Consider the following 21,701-nt stretch of genomic DNA (forward strand, 5'->3'; position numbering starts at 1 on the left):
CAGTGGAGTTGAAATGATCTGAATTCAGTGTGAAATTGCATTTACAATACGAGAGAAAAAGCCTGAACTTTACCTATTTAGGTGGGAATTCTGTAATTGAAATATTTCATTATTATCTTGATTACAGTAATAACTTTATGTGGGATGTGTGTGCACAAGTACAATACCACTCCTGCTAAGTTCTAAAAGCATTTTTAAATTTCAGCATACAGAACTCTGTTTTGGGGGGAGGAGACAGTGTAAGGATCATCAGCCCCTGGTCTGAATGGCAGAGAAGCTGAAGCACAGAGACACAAATTGGATTCCCTGAAAATCTTTCACAAAGTCTAAAAGAGATTCTACATCTCCAAGCCCATCCTTGCAAAAGTGTTCAACTGCGAAGAGTGCCCAAACAAAATTGGAAAGCAGAAGACTTTTTTTTTTGACTCGTGTTGTTTGAACACTGGTGGGATTTGGGGCAGAAAAGCATGCTTTTCCTGCAAAGCCTCTCAGTTTTTCAGTGGGTGCAATTCTGGCCATGTTTGTGTCTGAAATTTCCCGGGCCCCGGTACATTCCCCAGTGCAACAGGGGCTGCAGCAGCCACAGGAGCAGAAGAGGAGTTTTATAGCAACAGGGTGTGGAGCTGAGGAGGGAAGCACTGCAAGGAGAAAGAGAAAGAACCTAGCAGCTCTGTATCTGGCCCTCAGCTAGGAAGTTAGTGGGGTCTTGTAGAGTGTATCTATATGGACAGGCATAAACAGATTTGTTCTGCTCGCGACCCCAGCTGGTGAGGCACAAGCCAACTCCAGCCTGGGGCAGCCACCTTTGTACTGCCCTACCTTCAGCATTACCTGAGCACAGCACTGTAGGAACCCATGGGGATTGCACCTGTCCATATAGATATACCCCCAAAAAGCCTACTCTAAAGGCAGCTGAAGGTAAGAGCAATCTGTCCTCCGATCTGAACGGTCTTTGGCTTGCCATACTCTCGGGGTGGGAAGGGCCGGGGGGGATGTCAGCCATACCAATGTAAGCAGTAGAGCTTCCTGTTGTTTTGTGCGTCCTGCAGCAGAAACAGTATGCACCTTACTTGTCCACATTACCTCTACCTTCCTTGTTCCTCCCAGAAATCACCTGCTAAGAAGCTAACTAATGCACTTAGCAAGTCTTTAAGCTGTGCTTCCAGCCGTGAACCTTTGCACCCAATGTTCCCTGACCAGCCTGAAAAACCTCTAAACCTGGCTCATATTGTGTAAGTATCTGTGTGCTATAGAGAAAGTAAGCTTTGTTGTGGGAGTTGCATACACCTAGCGTAGATGCTATACCTCCGAACAAAACAGGAGGTGGCTGTGGCATTACCAAATTCACTGCATCTCCAGTGCATCTGCTGATAGAGATGTTTAGTGTAAAAATGTGCTTCTGGTGTGACTGCACTTGAAAGTCAGTGAAGTATGTACGTAACATGGGACACAATGTTGATATATCCTTGTTCTCCTCAGAAGTAGGGAAGAGATATCCATGCAATTTCTTGTAGTTCAGCACTTTGGGATGTGTTTATGCTTAGAACATTAGTTTTGTCATCTACAGACACCGGACATCAGTGTGTCACAGGTATTGACAAGAGGCACTAGAGACAAGTAAAGTCTGACCAATTTTGTTGAAATAAGTATCAGACTTGTCACTGACCTCAGGAGAGCTGTGACTTCACCTGACCCCAAAGACTAGCTGTGTGAGTCTGCATAAGTTGTGTCTTTAATTGCCAAGTCACTTGAGAGGGGCCTATTATCTTTACCTTTTTGTACCTTGAGAAATTATTTTTGGTGTAGTAGTTTGTGTCATTACTTTTTCTCTGCAGGAATCAAGAAACTTGAAGCAGAGAGAAAATGTATATTTACAGGGTGGGAAGTCATCACTTTGGACTTTTTTTTCTCAAGGGTATCCACCGTCCATATTGGCAGTTGCTCAGATTTTCTCATTCATGAGTTTGTTTTATCTTTGCTTCTTGGGTCCTAAAAAAAAATTTTTAAGTTATATTTTGTAAATAATTCAGGAAGCCAAGACATTGATTAGAAGAACGCCAAGAAAGCCACAAGAAATTAATGTGGAAAAATTGTTCCAAAAATATTGTCTTTAAAGTGTTTCTCTTTAGAATGTTCTGCTGTATCTATTAAGAAAGGATCTCTCTTAACCACCTTCTTAGGGGCCCTGAGTGAAGCACTTCAGGCAGCAGCCATTATGATTGTATTTGCATACTGCATGTCTGTGTTAATGGCTACTGAAACTATTCCAATCAGTAATTATTACATGCATTTACATTAGTCGCTACCGAATGCTTTTTATGTAGGATCTGTAAGGGTAAGCGCGTGCTGGCCGTTGTGGGCTGTGTGGCACGCTGAAAGTTCATCTAACCTACCTGACATTCGAAGGATAACTCATGCTGATGGTCTTCCTCGAGTGGTTATAGCAATTTTCCAAGGCATAAAAGCACACTCTGCTTTTTAGACTGGAGGCTCCTGGGGTGGATATGTTGTGCCAAGCTGCTGTTGCATTCAGCTGTCGCTTAAAACCTGCGCACCTCCTTATAGAGGAGCTTGTTCTTTGGAGTGCACCAGCCAGGGGTGGATTTGCTGATTTGCTACCACGCTGCCCTGCGTAGTGTAAAACCCAGCTCCGCTGCGTGGATTTTGGCTATGCTTAAGGGAAATGGAAGGACAGGGACATGGAACTGAAACAGAAGCCTCTGCTCCCTGGTGGCTGGAGGCCCTCCGAGGCCTTGGGGTACATCAGAAGCAAGCAGGTGGTAAAAGCTGGGCTACTGTGAGGGGATCGAGTGCATTTAGGCAAGGCAAGAAAAAGGGAAGGCACCGTAACTGAGTAGGATCCATTCCAAATCTTTGCTGTGAAATTAACACCTTCCTTCTTCGTAGCTCTATAGACACAATTTAGAGTGATTGGATGTGAGAATGAGCCACCATCCATTTTGTTTTATGATAGGGTTTCTCTTTATCCGTAGATTGGCAATATAACTATATTGGCTATAATGGGACGTGAGTGAAAAACCTGTAAGTTGTGGAGGCAGCATGATCTACAGAATAATTCACGTAAATTAACTGAGGGGAAAGAGATGCTACAGTACCTCATTAAGTACTTCTATCTTCTTGCCAATGTGATTTTTATTTTTAAACGTAATGGAAGTTGAGAGAAACAGCTCTGGGCGAGAATCCAGGCAAAAAGGTTTTTATACATGCATTTAATGGAAGAATTCTGGCAACAAAACCATATCCTTTTTTTAGTAGTTTTTTCCTTAAATGAGGACAAATACTCTCTGCATTACTATACTGCCTTTGCTTTTCATTGTTCTTACACTTTTGAGTGGTATCAGATAGAAAGATTGGAGGATTTTTCTGTTTTACTGGTGTGACACAAAATTTTCAATTAAATTAAAAACACATCTCTGACTTATCTAGAGAAGTAGTCATCAATGTGTAGTTAATCTGACAGAGGAACTTCTGAGGGGTCATTTTGTCTTTCTGTACATAAGATTGGCAACAACAAAGACACACCAGACTGCAGAGACGTGGCATGGCCAGAGCATCACAGAGGGATTTTCAAAGGCGTTCTGCTCTGGCCTGACTTCATTTCCATCTACGTTAGTGGGAGCATTATTTTTTGACACTGGCATGAAGATTTTAGGCCAGCATGGAACACTTTGGAAAATTCCTGTTATTTAATTTGATTTATTACTGTGGGTATGTGTTATGCTATAGCACACATTTCTTAAATAGCATATTTAGGTAGTGTTGTTTTAAGTGTTTTCTTCCTCCTTGAGGACAGTTGATTGGGTATCAACAGTTCATGTTTATCAGAAAGCTTAATGACTCACTTTCAGAAGTTTAGAAATAACCTCTGAATGATAGACGTTTACAGTCAATAGATAAGAGTTTGCTTTGCTTTGTCATAAAGTCTGCTGTTCTTGTTTTATCACATCACACAACTCTATAGGTGTGTTTGAACATCCATTTAATATTCATGTTAAACCTGAGGAATGTGACAGTGGGCATCAACCTTAAAAAATTTGACTTGGGAAAGTTCAAATTAGTTTTAATTAGTTTTAATAGTTTCTTGATACAAGAATTGACAAAAAAATGCTAAGCACAAAACTTTAGCCAAGCCTTGGAGTTTGTAGACATTTGTACACAAGAGTAACTCTGCATATATAAACATCATCAGTGCCCTATTATGTGTAGAGACTCTCACAATTTTTGCAGAATCAGGGTCATAAGAGTAGAGTTTGTCCAACGCTGTACTCAGACCACATATGTTGTATACTGACAATTTAATTAATTATGTCTTTTCCATTTCATTTTGGCTGCAAAAGAGATACTTGGTGAGTATTTTTCTTCTTTAGTACACTTATTGGAGGAAAATAGCTTGAAAAATGTCTATGATCTCATCACTACCAATCCCTGACTTTTTATCAGCAACCAAATCCATAATTGTCTGTGTACGCAGAGACATACTAAAAGGAGAGAGCTCTTCAGGGGTGTTAAAAACTTTCCCTTCCACACAGCTTTTGATATAGAACTTAGGAAAGACATGAACCTGAAGTACATAAGTGGTGATTTGCTGGAATTCATAGGTGCAGCATACCCACTGTGCAAAACAGAGCCCAAGCTCTGCCAAGAGGACACTCTCCCTGTATCCTTCCTCGGGAGAACATTAGCCTCTCCTCCCTTCTCCTTTGGTGTCTAGGACTGCACAGCCCAGGATTGGACTCATCTTCAGAAATCCTGGCTTCTGCCCAGTTAGCGTTTGAAGGTGTTCACTGGACAGTGGTTGCATTGTGAATAGAAAAAAAAAAGCAGCACAGCAGTAGTCACATGCGGTTGGTATGAACTGTTGCTCCTAAATAATTACCAGCCAACAAATCACCAGTTGCTTACTCATTAAATAAGATTAGCTTCCAAGTATTCTCTCAAAGTTTATTTTCAAATCTCTATTTCAAGACTCATACTGCAATGACCTTTCCATTATCGTAAAAGTGGTTTGGCTCCAATTATGGCCTCATCCCAGCTCTTTCTAGCTTTGATGAAGCAGTCCACAAAAAATAATATTAAGCACTTTTCCATCCAGCAATCAATACGCAGAGCGAAAAGTGGTGTTTCTCAAATTTATGACTGACCAGATCTGCAGTTTTTCATGTGGGTCTGCAGGCACAGGCTAAAAGTGTGTTTTCATATAAATATGGAAAATCCTGCATCTTTCTATACCCTGATTTTAACTTCTTTAAAATCAGTGTGGTGGTTTCATGCTGAGAAATCCATTTGGACTTGCCAAAGAAGACATTTTTGCTTGTTTCCTAACAGTAACAGAATAAGAAAGAAAATGTATACTAATCAGTCACTTCTGTGCTGAGCTGGCTTTCCTCATTTCTTACAAAGAGTTTGAATGACCAATTGTCTTGTGCAATTAGAGCACAGTGAACTTTTTGCAGATGGCTACTATATTTTGGTTTGCACATATGCAAAATTGAGAAGACAAGACAGATCTTCCACAGAGCTTAAAGGGTATATTAAACACCTTGAAACCTACGCAGTTTGCAGTCTGTATTATGTATGGCTTCAGGTTCTGCTCAGATTTAAAAACCCTGTGATTTTAGTATTTTATTTTTCGTTTTTTCCAAAGTGTCCATATTTTTCGCCCAGTGTTGCATAAGAAGTCCATTAAGAAGGGAAACTTTCGCTTTGATGGATATGGAAGCAAATATTATGCACAAAATGTTTTTTAAGACTAGACAATAAAAGAAAGGAGAGGAAATAATCCTTCTCATTTCATTTTTAGTAAGAGCAGGAAATAAAAAATGTAATAATAAACCCATTATTATTAATGGGACCTTTTAAACTAGATACTTACTTGAAATTTTGATTTGGGGGGTGATATCCCATTTGAAAAGCTTTGCAGTTAAAGCAGTTTTGTACTGCATGTATTCTATGGGACACAGAGGGGTATGGGGACACTGTGGTCACTGTGTGGATATGGTAGCATGGAGCTCAGCACCAGGGATAAATTTGTGAAAAGCTGTGCAATTTATTGGCAATGCAGACCTCCATGCTGCCACAGCTAACCTGCTACCAGTGCTCAACCTAGCAGGTTGAACACAGCAACTGCACCACAGACTACCAGCCTCTGGAAAGAAAAAAAAATTGCAGAGTAATTATTTTGCCAAAGCAGGAAAAAATCACCTGAGTTCCTTAAAATTCACCTCAAAGCACACAAAAGCATTATTTCCTTTCAGACCTAAGCAACAGTATATTTTTATCAATTTGTGGTTAAAAACACAGCATCTTTAATTTGGAGCCATCACTACTTAAAGCAGAAGATGCCAGCAGTAATGTTACTTTAAACAAAAAAGATTACTTAATTCTCTGCAAATACTGTTGCTGATGGATGGTGTGGTGGTGTGTTTGGGTTTTTTTTGTACAACATTAATAGAGCTGGATTTTTTGCCTTCTTCTAGGCCCCCCCGACCTGTAACCAGCATGAATGACACACTCTTCTCCCACTCTGTTCCCTCAGGAAGTCCTTTTGCAAACAGAAGGTGAGTTGCTATCCTAATTTATGTTAAATGACTGTATGAGGGTGGTAGAGATTTTTAGAGATTTTAACTCCCCCTCCCAGAAAAAAAAAATAAAAAATTAACAGACATGAACAGAGAAATGCCTTGGTTACTTTGGACTGATACCCTGATATCCAGATGGAAAGTTTGAGTAAGGGCATCCCAAACTCCTCAAAACCGAGCACAGAGCTTCAGTTCTTATTTGTACCCCTAAGTCCTACTAAACGTGCTCAAATGCTACCTAGACATCCACTGATAGGGGCTGAAAATGATCTATATAAGCCATTTTGTAGATGTTGCAGCACTGTGGGAATAGAAACTGGGACATGCCATTGCCAGTAGGGAATGTCTGCTTCATATTGCAAGGTGTGATATGAACAAAGGGAAAATGTGTTTATACTCACAAGGTAGCAAGGCACCCTTCCTCCTGTTAAACCATTCAGATTTTCTTTAAAGGTTACAAGTCTTGGAATATGGTGACCCGTCAACAAACAAAACAGAAAAGAGTGGTCAGAAACATTAATCCCAAAGAAAAGGTGCTTGCAGCTGAGCATGTACATTTTGGCTCAGTATTTTGGCTCACATGGCCAAAATATGTGTGTAACACTTGCTGGCTGTTTCACCCAATCTATGTAAGCCCACCAGTGTACATAGATGAGAAGGTGGCAGGAAAATAACTTCTTGCTATACTGGGGAAGAGTGATATGTCTTCCTTGGGTGCATTTTATTGCTTAGTCCTTGCTGTATTTGGCAGTGCTTCAGTGTTCCCAAATAACCAAACACAACCTCTGGGTATGCATGGCTACCTTTTTTAACACTGAAAACAAATCCTCAATGTACAACACTGAAATGTCAGAGTAAAGATGTTTTGCTACTGCTTTGATTTATGAACTTTGGTACTGGGAGCTATAAACTGTAAACTCCCATTGTTATCTTAGTGCAAGTGCTGCTGGGTACAGCATTTCTGAAATGCCTTTTGAGAGCCAGCCCCAGGGCAGCCCCCAAGACAAGATCTGCTGCCTGTACACACAGTGAAACTGCAAATTAAAATTCATTTCTACAGTTGGAGTGTATGGGATTTTATGTGCTGGGACAAGGCGTAACAATCTATTTGTGGCCTCTCCAAGACAGGTCTTTAAGAGCAATGCTCTTTTTGAGTATAGCTGTTGCTTCCCTTTGTGCCCAAGGAGTCCCCGTGCTCATTCAACAACAGTGTGCTTTGCCATGTAGGTTGAGAACCTGCAGGAATAATTGCAGCCCTATTTACTGGGCTACTTGGATTTTTTGGAGTACAAATAATTCCTGATAATTTTACTTTTGTCCCCATTGGTAATTCAGCTGACTGTCTAACTGTCAGGATTAAATGTAGATAATCCCTGGGCCATTAGAATTCCTTTCCTCCTAGAGGGAGAACTGATTGATGGAGAATCCTCTGAAGGCAGGAGACAGAACTCCACAACCATAGGTACCTGGACCAAGTGCATACTTTGACATCCTTATACAACAAAAGTTTCCATGATGCAGAACTAACCAGTTCTGGCTCTTTTAGAGCTAACAGTACCCTGATATGTAAAACGATTCTGTATAATAAAAGCTATTGTAACTTTTGTTTCATTGCACTAACAGGATTTTTAAGAGCTTCACAGCTTATTCTCATGTTTATTCTCAACTCTTATAAATTTAAATTGCATCTTGTTATTAAAAAAAACAAAACAAACAAACAAAAAAACAACTTACAAGCCATAAAGTCATTGTTCTTTCTAAGTAGTTGTAAATCACATTTATTGTAATGAATCCACTCTGAACACGATACTCTCTGCGCATACTTTTTGGGGTATTAACAAGGTTTCATTGTTTGAATCATTCAGGTTACTTGGGGGTATAAATGTAGCCAGTCCTGTGGCTGATGAGCATTCTCTTATAAAGCTGTATGTAAATCAGCTTCACAACAACTCACGGTCAGTATGAGAGCACTAACCCACTAATTGCCATAGTTCTGTAGCTCAAGCACTAAATCATTAGCAATTCTGCTAAATTACTAAAGATACTCTTTAAGGAAAGCTCTGGCGGGCTAGAGGATTTGTGTGGCTCTAATTAGTCTTTTGATTAGACTTCCTGCTGGCTGTGGGCTTTGCCAACTTTTCTTGCTTGTGCACAGCACAAATCTTTCATTTTACCTTTTCACATAGGATTAATATTATGCATCTGGAGGAAGTTGGAAACATTGTTTTTGAAAACCAAAAAATGGCACCTCTATGTTTTCATCTTCAGCGCATGGCTTCCCGGTTGCATTCTTGACAGAGGCATGAAAGAGGCTCGCACAAGAGTCTGGAAACGATTCCCAGTCTCACGGCCAGCCTGCCCTCCCTTTTCCACGGCTCTTGATGCTGGTGGTTGCCAGTCTGCAGTTAGCGTCACTTGCCAATAACCTTCCCGAAACCACTTTGCTTTGCTTCTCAAAATGGCCACAGAAAAGGCAGATCTAAACTCTTCTGTAGCTAACGAAGACCTAGCATTTACTTAGAGAGCTCCAGATGTGACCAGTGCCTCTGGCTGATGCACTCTTCTCTCAGCACTCTCTTTCGTCTTAGTGACCTGCAGGAGGAGACGAATTCATTCTGCATAAAATATACACTGCTGGATAAGAGCAGTTCCACTTTTTTTTTCTTCCTTTTTTACCATGGAGTGTAATGACCTTTCTTTTTTTTGTCTTTGATTAGTTCATGAGCATTAGCTATAATTCAGTAAGAAAGTACTGAGACCAAGGTACTTTTCTCCTAAATGCCAAGTCCTTCAATCTGTATTAGAGTAATAACAATATCTTCATTCATTTTTGTAGGTTTTACTATTATTATTGCCCTGAGGAAATCAGGCCTCATTAGTGGAAGCCCATCCTCTCATACATCAGAGAAACAGACTTTGACAGCCTTGTTTGCAATTCTGCTGATTTTATATTAAATGCTCGGTGATTCACATTATGCTAAGAATTGTATAAACTGAGGGTAAAATTTCTAGCTGAATGTAATCAAGAGTAAAAGCTCTGCTGGCTGTGTTTTCACTGCAGACAACTTATTAAAGGTTACTTTAATGTGTGTTGCAATCTAGTTCATAGGTTTCAGATAGTTTTACAGAAAGTTTTTATGTAATTAGAATGTTTATGCAGAAGAGAATTGGCACAGACTGTCATTTGTAGCATTCCCATGGTACTTATTAAGATAGTTTTGTTCACATAGGGGCCTTACCATTCACAACCAGTTTCTTCCTGTAGCAGGAAATGCTGAATTCAGCACATCGAGTCATCCTGCTGCTGGAAGTGAACATGGTGTCATAAGTACAGCAAAGCACTGTCTTCTTTTCTGGATTCATGGGTGAAACAGGGAAATGAACTAGGAAGAGGAAGAATCTTATTAAGAAAAAGATATTTAATAACTAGTAAATATAATGAGTTGTGGGGAACAGCTGGAAGGAGATTGAACATGATATGTTATTTGCAGTTTAATTGAGTCTGAAGCACCAGTTTTGGGTGGATATGCAATTATTACAAAGCTCAAAGGAAGTCAGATTTAGGCTTTCCTCAAGATGCTTCTTAGTTTCTTCAAACCACTTCAGAATGACAGTCCCTTTAAAATTAATGCTTACTTAGTTTGAGCCATCATGTCCATAAATGAGCTTTAATGAGAAGTTTGGCATAACAATTACAAACACCTTTCTTTAAAATATACATAGTGTGCAAATTAGTATCAACAATATACTGTGCTCAGCTGACTCCTTTATTCCTCTCTGTACAGCTCAAGAACAAATTAAAAGTACTCATATTAGAAAAGAAGTAACAAAAAATCACTGATCTTTTCCCAAATACCAAATCACAGCCATTTGTTGTGATGACAGCTAATATGCAATTAAAACCACAAGTCCTGATTTGTTTTTACTGGAGCTAATATTCAGTTTTTAATCTCACATTTATTTTTCTGATCTCTGATTACCTAGAGGGCAGCAGAACAAGGGAATGTTGCTGTAGAGTAGGCATTGCCCTTGTAAACCCAATGAACTGGATGTGTTATGCCAAAACAAGTTAATTTAGCATTATAGAAACTTCTGTCTAGTCAAGAAGAATAACTCTGCACCCAGCTAAATTAACATTTTCTTCCTTATTCAGATTCTTTTGTACACCAGCTACAGTCTTATCACTACCACAGTAATGGATACAATCTCTTCCTCTCTCTTAATAACTGTCTCCTTTAAACTACTGAATTACAGGCTTTAAGGTGGGATAAGATGAAACAGAATGGCTTTTCTTGCATTTTTTCAGTGCCCCCTCACAGTTAGTATGTTTAGTTCTTCTAAAGGCGTAATCAACTAGAATAAATGGAGTGACGCAGCACATTCTGATGAACCTGAAATGACTCGGTAATTCTGTAGTAGATAGAAAGTAGATAGATACACTAGCAGATAGACACACTATGTTATCAAATGCCCATAACCAATGAGAAATCGAGTTTTATTTAACGATGAGTCAGAATAAATGGTGCCTTTTTTGAATTCCAAATAAAACCTAAAAAGATTTGGATATTCTGCCTGGGCATACAGCGCTGAGCAGTTAGGCTAAATTTCTGGACAGTAACTAACTTTGGAGGAAAATGTACTGGTTGCTGCTGCTGTCCATGTTTCTTTGGCTAAGGAGTGTTGTAGACTTGAACTGTGTGTTGCCTTTGCATGTTGTTTTCACAAAAAGATGAGAATCCTCCTTGCATTTTACTGACCAGTATTCTGCCTGCTAAAGGAAGGGTTAATATCTGGTTGTTTCAGTAGTCAGGTAGGCTCTAAAAGACGGTGTATATAACATTTGCAGCAAAATTGTTGGGTCTGCATCATTGTAGACATCTGCTCTGAGCTGGAGGTTTTCTCTCTTAGGCTGGATGGGAAAGCATTCTTCGGCAGCTCACTTTAACAAGAATGTGACTTTAAAAGATATGTTCCAGTCTGTAGGATCCAGAGAAGTTCACTGTGGCCAGAACAATCTCTGTACTATTGGCTGTATTTTGGGGAATTTATGGACAACAAATATGGAGATAAATGTTGGCTCTTCCGAAGGAAGTAACATTGAAGGTGGAAACAGGGACAAAGATTGAAAGGATTATTCAAGTGACAGCTTAAACTTGGTATCCAAAGATACTAAAATTATGAAAGAATTGGTAAGAACCTGGAGGATAATAAACAGATGAGAAATAGCCATCATGGATTTGTCAAGAACAAATTATGTCAAACCAAACTAATGTACTTCTTTGGTGGATAACTGGTCCAGTGGGTAGAAAAGATGCAGTAGATATACAGCTTGACCTTAAAAAGGCTTTTGACATAGTCCCAGATGACACAGAAGTACCCGAAGGAAATAAGGGCTAGGGGAAATTAGTATAAGGTCAATGCACAAGTGTTTGAAAATCAGTAATTAAATTTTCAAAAGTTTGCTGTCATTCTAGAAGGACATATCAGCTGGGATTCTTGAAGTCTATCCTAAGTCAGACACTAAGCACTATTTCTTGTAATGACCTCGTCGGAGCAGTAGAGTGAGTGTATGCAATTTGTAGATGGCACAAAGGTTGAAACAGTTATGGGAAGGAGTGCTTGGAGAGCAGTTCCTAAATTAAAAAATGAGCTCAATTGCAATGGTAGTAATTGATGTCCAAATGATCTGAAATCAGTTAGAGGAAACACAGTAATTATAAGTGCTATAGCAAGGAAGCAAATAATCAAATAAAAGATGGAGCGTAATTGGATGGACAGAAATATTTTAACAGAGGACCAAGCAGTTGCAGTGAACCACAAACTAATTGGAGTCAGCATTATGACTGTTAGAGTGCGTCTGACTCTGGGACACCATGTGGAAATCCATTAAAACTCATTACCCAGAGGAGAAGGCATCTGCCTGGAGGTTTGCACCCAGTGCAGGGCATGATATTGGAACACATATGCTAGTCAGCTTGGCAAAGTCCAGAGGAGACACTCGAATATCAAAAAAGCTTAGAAAACCTGACTCATAAGAAAAGGTTGAAACATGCTAGTATGTTTAATCTACTAAGAAGGAAATGGAGGTGAGAAACAATAGCACTTGTGAAGTTTGCTTGCCGGTCCCTCCACCCTAATTCTGTTGCTTCTGGAGCATAGGAGAGCTTACACCTGGTAGCGGGGACATTACACTGCACTGTTGGAAAGCAAAACATGAAATCTACCATGTGGTCTTCAGTCTCCAATTATAGCAACTAATTTATCTTTACTTAAGAATGGAATGCTGCATTTTTTTTTGGCTGGTATGGCACGTTCTGTATACCTTTAGTGCACTTTCTTTCTGTAACTGGGAAGAAAACACAGTGAGAGACATATCCTTCTAGATGGCTTGGGGCATGCTTATCTGCATGGATGTTGCTTCTGTAGAAGCACGACACATGTAAATAGCATGCTGATGGACATAGAAATGTGAAGCAAGCTTTTTTTTTTTTCTGTGTTGTATTGCATTTCATTGGGCTATCTTTCAGATTTATTACAAAACAATAGGGCTTGGGTTCTTATAACACCTTTTGGTGCCATCCTTTTCAGAACCCTCAGTAAGGTTGCTAACCTCAGTGAGGTTGATAGCCTCAACCTTTCTGAACCCTCAGTAAGGCTGATAACCTCAACCTTATTGAACCCTCAAACCTTATCGAATCTCCCAAAGTAGGGAGAGAATGGCACACACCCAATCTTAGTGAATTCTTTGTTTGTCTTAATATAAAAATTTTTGCTCTTCAGTCCATCAGAGCCACATCTGCTCAGATTTATTGCGCATCACATTTATACAGCATCATCTGCCTATACACACACACATCTGGATGCACAGGTGCATGCATGCTCACACACAGGTCTTTTGATCAAAGGTATTTACAGTATCAGTAGCCAAACCAAAAAATAAATAATTTTAAAAAGCAAGAAAGTAAAATATATTTCTGTTTTGCTTTGTTGTTTTTTAAACCAGAAATGCTGCACCAAGAAAGAAAAGCTAACCTTTAAATTTCTCTGCTTTTAGCCAGTATTATCTTAAGAAATTATCAACATGGATATTTTTCTGTTGGGAAAGATGCAGTTACTGCAATCCACTAAATACTGTAGTTAGGAAAAAAAAGTGGCATTACGCAATTGGACAAATGGGATTTGATGAACTACAAATTCTTTAAATCAACAGAAGAACAGTACTTTGAAAAACAAAATTGGTGTATCCTATCATTGGATGTAAATAAGAAGACTTCCATAAATTTTTGAGATTACTTTATGGCAGATTCAGAGAAAAGCAATTTAGCTGTTATGGGAAAGCTGAAGTCTGCATTTCAGGTGATGTGTACATCAGACTCCTCATGGAAACGGCACAAGCCTTCAGCTCTCCATTTGTGAGAGAAGCACGTTTTATTTGTCTTTTCTGTAGTGAAGGCTTTATAGTTTGCTTTTGGAGAACAGGAGAGAAAACTAATTCTTGATATCACATTTCCCAAGTTTTATAACATTTATTTAAAGGTTCTATTTTTTATTTTTATTTTTATTAAGTCCAGACCTCTTGAATGAGTTTCTCCAAACTCTGTTCTGTACTGAATTTCAGACATCAGTGTTTACCCTCTTCTTAGTTTTCCTGTCTTATTAACTAGCTCTCCTTACAAGAATACAGAAGTAGAGCAGAGCAAACTGCTGGCTAGGGCTGCTCCAGCTTTCTTGAAAGGCAAAGGGTAAGTTAAATAGAGAGTATATTCATAGCTTGCACTAACACAGCTAAAACAAACTTTTCCTCTATTCCCTCTGCTTTTAATATATTACATAAATATCTTTCCTCAGAAAATTCTAATAACCAATTAACCCTGTGAGCTAAGTAGGGCGTGTTTAAATACATATATGTACACCTGGATGTGAGGTCTTGATCAGACACTTTCAAGCACTTCCAGCTTGTGATTTCACTATGTTAATTGTGTGTAACATAGATATATTTGATGTATATGCACTATAAATAGTATACTGAAGCAATTAGAGCTGACCTCACAATCTGCTTTATTTTAAAATAAATGGTTCTGTATAGCCCCAGTCCCTGGCCTCATCTGGCATCTCCCTGATTTTCATGGCTGGCTCTGTAACTGAGTTGTATTCAACCATCCTAAGCCATTAAATATTTAATATGTAAATTACAACAATAACAAAATAATTTCTGCACTTTTTTTTTCTAAGAGCATTTAATTATTCGTTCCTAAATTCCCATTTCATAATCTTACTTGCTCCTGCTTTCTCTGTTTATTTCCCTCTGTCTGTCCGGACCGCACCCTCTCTCCCCCCGACCCTGTTCCAGGTTACAGTACAGCCTCGATGTTGCAGACAGGCTGGCCGATGAACATGTACTCATTGGGTTGTATGTCAACATGCTGCAGAGCAACCCCGCACGGTTAGTGCAGGTTTGACACCTTTGGGGAACCCAAGAAAGGGACATTGGTTGGCCACGAGCTCTCCCCGCTTCCTTGTGACTGCACATCATGCAGCTCTCTATGAGCACTAACCTAAAGGGAATGCGTATGCGTGTGGGGTATGTCCTCCCAGAGCTGGCAATCGCTGTTATTCCCTCTAATGATGCTAAATAGCAAGGTATTGCAAAGAAGCACTTAGTTAAAGAGTGACTATACAAATTGGTTTGGGATGCCACACACCAGTCAGTGCAGGTCTTGTCGACGGCACAGAGATGTTCACGCAGTGATGACTGACAAGTCTGTATTTTCAAGGAATAATTGCTGAGGTGGTATATAATTTGTAGCTTCATCGTACCTTGAAAGTAAAAAATGATAATAGTATGTAAATAATGATAATAATAGGAATTTGCTTACTAGCCTAGTGAAGGAAGGAGATCATTTCAATTTTTACTTATGTCAGGCATTGTTTTTACATCTACCTGACTTCTGCATTGCTTGCATCTTGTATACATATTTGCCCTTATCTTTTATTCAAATTCAGGTACGACAGGTTTTAAAATGGGTGTCTTGAGCATAGTTCATTATTTCTGCTGGAGGGAATATGGAGCTTTGCCTACTAAACCTATGTGCTGTCCTAACACTGGTGGAAGACGGCATCGCAGCAGGCCATCCCATGGAGGGGTTGTGCTGGGTCTCCTCTCCAAGTGCAAGAAAACTCTAATTCTGGCAGCCCTGTACCAGAGAGATGGTCAGCAGTGCAGAAAACATGGCGCTGAACAGAAAAATGCAGGATATTTCTGATGAAACTATGCTCATGTGGGTTTTTTTTACTCGTAATGAGCCCTTCAGTTTCCCCTACTGCTACTGCAGGGTATTTCCCAGGTCAGAAGAACCTCTACATATACTCTTAGAGAAGGCAACAAGCCAGCTTCTTTAGAGAGGGTGAATGCAGTGGTTCTCTGCAGTCTTACAAAACTCACTTCTGTGTGTAGCTGCAGTTGGAAATGGTGGTAATTTGCCATGTAGCTATGCGCAGTGGAGAAAAGATTCTGCTTTTATTGTTCTGGATCTGCTTCTCTACTCTGCAGCCCACTGGAATTTGCCATTGGGGGAAAAAAAGGCAAACTGGTTCTTAAAGAGAAAAATAAAAAACACTTCTTCAAAACAAAAACATTTTGAAGGGGAATTTCATTCTTGGAGCAGTGCTTCCAGAAAGCAGGCTTTAATAATATTTACAGAGTGCCTGTGGAAACAAGCTACTGGGAGTGTGTGTTTAGACCAGTCCTTGCCCAGTTGTGATTGAAGAGGACAGGAGGACAGTACCATTAGGTCCAGTTTGACAGGAGGAAGAAAATGTGGCCCTGCCAACCATGAGTGACCTACTCAATATGGGCATTCATGAGGCTAGCGTAGACTGGACCTGGGTTACAGTCATTTTTGGTGGTGGGCTACTAATGCTATAGCTGTGACTGATTTAGCCTCAGTGAGGACAACCAGTTAGACCCCTCTGTGAATGCTAAGGCTCATCTTTACCATCTCCATCCTCTAAATTTTATCCAATATAGTACACGTTCCTTCAAGCACTTGGGCCAACCTCACCAAGTCACAGGACATTTGTATTCAAATATGCACATAAAATTTATGCACCATAACATCCTTCAAATGTCATGTTTTTGAGGGATGGAAGAGTGACTGATAATAGCCTTAATTGTTTAAATAACTGATGCAAAGTATGGTACATAACATCTGATTACTGACTTTAAATCACTACAGCCACAGCTTCCTCAACTAGAAACAATCTCAATTATTTATATGAGATACCAATTAGATTTTGACAGAATCATAACCGAGAGGGACAGCAGTCTTAGTCACGCATCAAACCATGTTGCATTGTCACTTTCTGCTCAGCTGCAGTGAGACTAGTAAAAGGAATGGTTATATTTTGGTAAAGACAGGAAGAACAAACAGAATGTTGTCATCCTGAAGCTCCTTTGTGAAGCTGGTTTCCAGGAGGGGTAGGCGAGGTCTCAGCTACTGCGTGTCATCATCTGGGCAGCATTTGCGGCAGCATCTTCAGGAAAACATGCATTCCTCCTGCCCATGCCCCGACATGGCTGGATGCAATTTGCTCAAAACCCGCACAGCTGTGTTAGGACCGTGCTGAGTTCAAGCTCATTTGCCCTGCAGCTCAACAAGATTTGATCACTAGAGTAAAGCATGTACCTAACCATGACCAGGTAGCTCCTGATTTCACGGGAGGCAGCAGCTAGCAAGCTCAGCTTTTGTGTCTGTGTCTCTCTGCAAAATACCATGTATACAAACCCATATGTGCCATGGCATATTTTCAAGTGCTACTAGCGTCTGAAGATGAAAGGAGGAATGATTGTAGATGGGCCTCCATCTTCAAGAAAAATACAAATATACTTTCTGAGCATAATGAACAGAAGTATCTTGACAGCTATAAAGTAGTATTTCAGAACAGAACAAATTGGTTTTTTAGATACTGAGTCAGGCTAATGATCAATCCAATATACCCCAGTTAGTATTATTGTTGTGTGGGGTTGGTTTTGGTTGGTTGGGTGGTTGGTTGGTTTTGGTTTTAGGCTTATCAAGTATTCATATTTGATCTTTTAAATTTATTAATTTTCAGTGCTTATCGTTGTCTTTCATCTGCAGTTACTTGATACTGGAATTAGAAGTACAAGTTTTCTTTTCCATCCTTCACAGGCTAATAAGCTACTTCAGGGTTTTTTAGAATCCAGTACTCCAGGGCAAATTAAGAAACAAGAGAAGGACTAATTTATTATTTATAGTAGCTGTATAGGTAAAAATAGCACCCCTTAAACAGATGTTTTGCTTGTTTTAATCTTAAAGTGTAAAACCAATACTTGATATTTAATTTAGTTCCTTTTTAGGGTCTGATTCTGAAAAAAAAAAAAAAAAGCTTTTAACTGCAAATTGTTTTCCTTTTTGTTCACACAAGTAAGAGATTCTACTTAGTCTTGAATATTAATTCCACATATTTCAGTCTTTCTTTTCAGTTGCAGAGAAGGTTAAAATATGAGTAGGAGAGTATTTTTGTTTCATAGAAAGTTACTTTCTGATTTTTTATGTTATACTGTGTAGTAGTGTGGTGAGTCATACTTCTGTACTATAAAAGCACCGTGGTATTCCATGTTATATTCGAAGATGTTTATTACGGGAGTGTGCAAAACAGCTAACTGGCTAGGAAGGCAGGTCTCTCTCTTTAAGACAGCAGTGGAGAAAGTAAAGCAAATCTACGGGGCAGCTCAGAGCTTCGTGTGCTTCAAAATACTTGAGCTGGATTTCTACTATGAGTCTTCCTTTGAAAGAGGAAAAAAAAAACCAGAGACGCACTGATTACAGTGGAAATGTGTAGACAGTGGGCCCTCTTGAGTGGAATTAATTTCTCTGATTATATCTGCATACCTGAGTGATACCAACATTTCAGTGGTAAAATCTAGGTGATTCTAAAGTAAATTGCAATTCAACAATAGTAGAGAGCTCAGATGACATGTCACAGCTTGAAATGCCTTAAAAACAGAACAGTTTTGAATATGTCACACGTAAAAATATTTGCTGGGTTGTTATTAGGACCTTGTTCTTGTAGCCCGAATGTTCAGAAACCTACCCTTTATTTTGGCAGTATTTTTCATAGTAAATTATTCATTTATTTATTTACTGAGCGAAAGTTTAAATTCTGTAGAATAAGAGCACACCATGCTGCCCATGGTGATTCCCCTATTGCAAAACTTTAATGAGAGAGTGACATTTCTGAGACTTTCCAAACTGGTGATGACATAATTTTGTCAAAGACCATCCGTATCACCTAGTGCAGGGCTTGTACTGCAGAACCAGCTAATATGACACATCTAAAGCATGAGAAATAGCTAAGGTCCTTGGGTGTCACTCCTCTTTTCACACACTATCATTTTCTTGATCCTTTGCTTGGAGTTTTGAGATCCTTTTTCATGGACCTCCTTTAGGCTGTAAAATATTATACAGATCAGCAAAAGCTTAAAAAAGAACTCCCATTGTAAAGGAAATATTGGATATCCACTCTACATTTGAATGTTAATAATTCCACCAGACCAATATTGCTAATAAAGTCTTTAAAGAAATGGTAACTAATGGAGAAGCAGTGTTAAAACAGTTGTTTAACTTTTTTAGAAAAGAAGGATCATTAGCAGGTTATTTTCATGTAAAAAGATGAATTTCTTTCAAAAGGATGCCTGAAAGATTCTCTGTAGGATCCTAAATCCTACACACGTATTCATAATATTTTAAAGCTTGTGTGTATTTCACTGTATCATTGTCCATGAAGTTGCTGAAGTAAAACAGAAGTGAATTATGGCAAACCAGAAATCAGAGACATAAAAGGCTTGGCATCTGAGGCTAATGCTGCTGTATATACCTCTGTGCTTAATGATCACACAGAATAGGAATATTTCAGAATTAAATTTATCTCAGACGTTGAAATTTAATTTACAAAGCTTTGGGGCCAGTGATTTCTGGCATTCATAAACCAAATTTTATGCACTGCTACATCTATTTTATGACATCCACCTACACATAAGTGTATATCAAAGACATAATAGCAAGTAAAAATAAAATAGCTGCAGAGGCTTGATTCTTTCAGTAAAGTCATTGTTTCAGGGGTTAGCTCACATCCCAGAACTATGTCGTAGATTGTGTTACGCCAGCAAGTGGAACCATAATCCATTATTTTTCCAGGGTGGGTAATAATATAGTTGCACATTGCTGTAAAAAGTAGAATTGATGCTCAGTGCTTTCTGTTTTCACAGCCATCTGCTAGGACAGCTTTCGTCATTATGGAAAAATTAAAAATGAATTGTACTGTGATGAAATTAATCCTTATTACCTGGTTTGCATGATTTTGTGTGACTGTAAGAATTGATTTCCCCTTTCTTTCTCTGGATGACAGATCAGTACAGTAGGCATGAGTATGTAAGAAGCCCGGCTGTTCATAGATTTAGAAAGTTTAGAAAAACACCTTTAGCTTGGGTCTTTTCAGAAAGTAGATCAGTAGTACGTTGTCATCCTACAAGACTCTGAGTAAGAATAGAATTAAGCTATTTATGTAATAAAATAAGTTAAACAGCCAAAAAAAAGCTGTGTTTGTCTACCACCAGAAGTCTTCTGTGCAGTCTGTTGCACAAGCTTTGGTTACACAGAACATCTCTGTGTCTGACTTTTCATAGCTTTACTGTTTTTTGAAACTTCATGTTTGTAGTCTCACAGGTTATTGTCAGAAAGAGAAAGAATGATGTTTGTCTCTTTTCTCTTACCTCAGCAAGTCATAACAAATCCACACAACTCCCAGCTTTAGTTTAATGATCAGTGAATATCAACCACTACTCATCTTTCAAACATAACTTCTAAATCCCAGTGGACTTAATCAAGCCAACCCAAAGATGCACACTGTATTTCTTTGAGGTAGCTGGGGATATGAACTCACTGAGAATTTTTGGAGAAATATTTCCTTTTTCTTTTATAGATGCTGATTCTTCAGAAGCAGAACTTTTTGCTCAAAAATATCTCTCAATGCTATTTTCATCTGGCAGGCTTTTCAGGTTCAAAGTATAATTTCTAGAAAAAAAAAAAAAAAGAAGAGGCACATGCCCAAACCACCCCTTGTTTTGTGCACTCCTTTGGGATGTGAAGCTTGTTCTCAAGCAACAAGCTGTGTGCCCTAACTGGCACATGGGTGGGGAGGCATGTGCCTGTCTCCCTTCAACCAAAACATCATACAATTTCCAAAGCATAAGAAGGGAGGGCAGGCTTGCCTCTGTCTGGGATCATCTGCTGGGCTGTCATATATTCCACGCAGCAAAAACATTCTTCTCCCCTTCTCTTGTGGGCTTCGTTTTTTCTCTTGTATATACTAGGCATAATGCAATGCAGGATTCTAAATCACAGGATTGTCTGGGAACAACTAAGCCCTCCTCACGCTTTTGGTTTTGTCCTTTTTATTCATTTTGGTGCTTCTCTGCAATCTTCTAAATATTTAGAAATAGTAAAAGTTCTCACTGTATTACCTTTTTCCTGCTCATCTGACTTAATAATAAACTCCATTTAAAATAAGGACAGCTGGCAAGGGATTAACCTGTGAGGAGTATTTGCCTTTGATATTGTTAGAAAACAAATTGTAGTATGTTGCAATATTTTAAAGGAATTCAGCATACTTGCTGTAAGTTCCTACACTTCCTTAGCAATTTTTATAGCGATTCTGCATGTGACCAAAGCAGTGTCTTTGCAGTGGGTGCTAGTAAACTCTTGCATCCTGGCAGCATGAGTAGGCTCCGTGTTAAAGTCAGTCCAAATCTGGCATCTGTGGTGCATCATTATGTGATTCTCTGAGATCTTACTCCTTAATATCAAGAATCTGAGAATAAAAGAGAAGGTCTGATAATAAGTTCCTAGATCAGTGGTTCTAAAGCTGCGGTCTGTGAGACCTTGTTAAGTGCCATGCAAAATTGTCTTAGAGAGTGTTTTCTGTTGTCAACCTGGCAAAGCTTCTGAAGTTGTCCACAGGAAACACTGAGGTTCCCACTAATCTGTGGTCCAAAAAGGAATCCCTCTTGTAGGTGATAAAACG

General features: G+C 39.1%; 1 protein-coding gene across 20 annotated transcripts in view; it reads left to right on the forward strand.

Annotated features, from left to right (window-relative positions):
- DTNA (dystrobrevin alpha) overlaps positions 1-21,701 on the forward strand; it is a 223,993-nt gene that overhangs the window by 172,379 nt on the left and 29,913 nt on the right. For 9 of the 20 annotated variants that reach the window (XM_040550317.1, XM_040550314.1, XM_040550318.1 and 6 more), the window contains 4 exons: positions 1,108-1,232; positions 4,359-4,367; positions 6,498-6,578; positions 8,465-8,554. In XM_040550317.1, coding sequence (XP_040406251.1) covers positions 1,108-1,232; positions 4,359-4,367; positions 6,498-6,578; positions 8,465-8,554 — 305 coding nt within the window. Of the gene's footprint in view, positions 1-1,107; positions 1,233-4,358; positions 4,368-6,497; positions 6,579-8,464; positions 8,555-14,263; positions 14,342-14,949; positions 15,043-21,701 lie in introns of all 20 variants that reach the window. The other 11 variants (XM_040550324.1, XM_040550331.1, XM_040550322.1 and 8 more) reach the window with 4 other exon arrangements.

Source organism: Cygnus olor, chromosome 2 (genome assembly GCF_009769625.2).
Source record: "Cygnus olor isolate bCygOlo1 chromosome 2, bCygOlo1.pri.v2, whole genome shotgun sequence".
NCBI classification, from domain to species: domain Eukaryota; kingdom Metazoa; phylum Chordata; class Aves; order Anseriformes; family Anatidae; genus Cygnus; species Cygnus olor.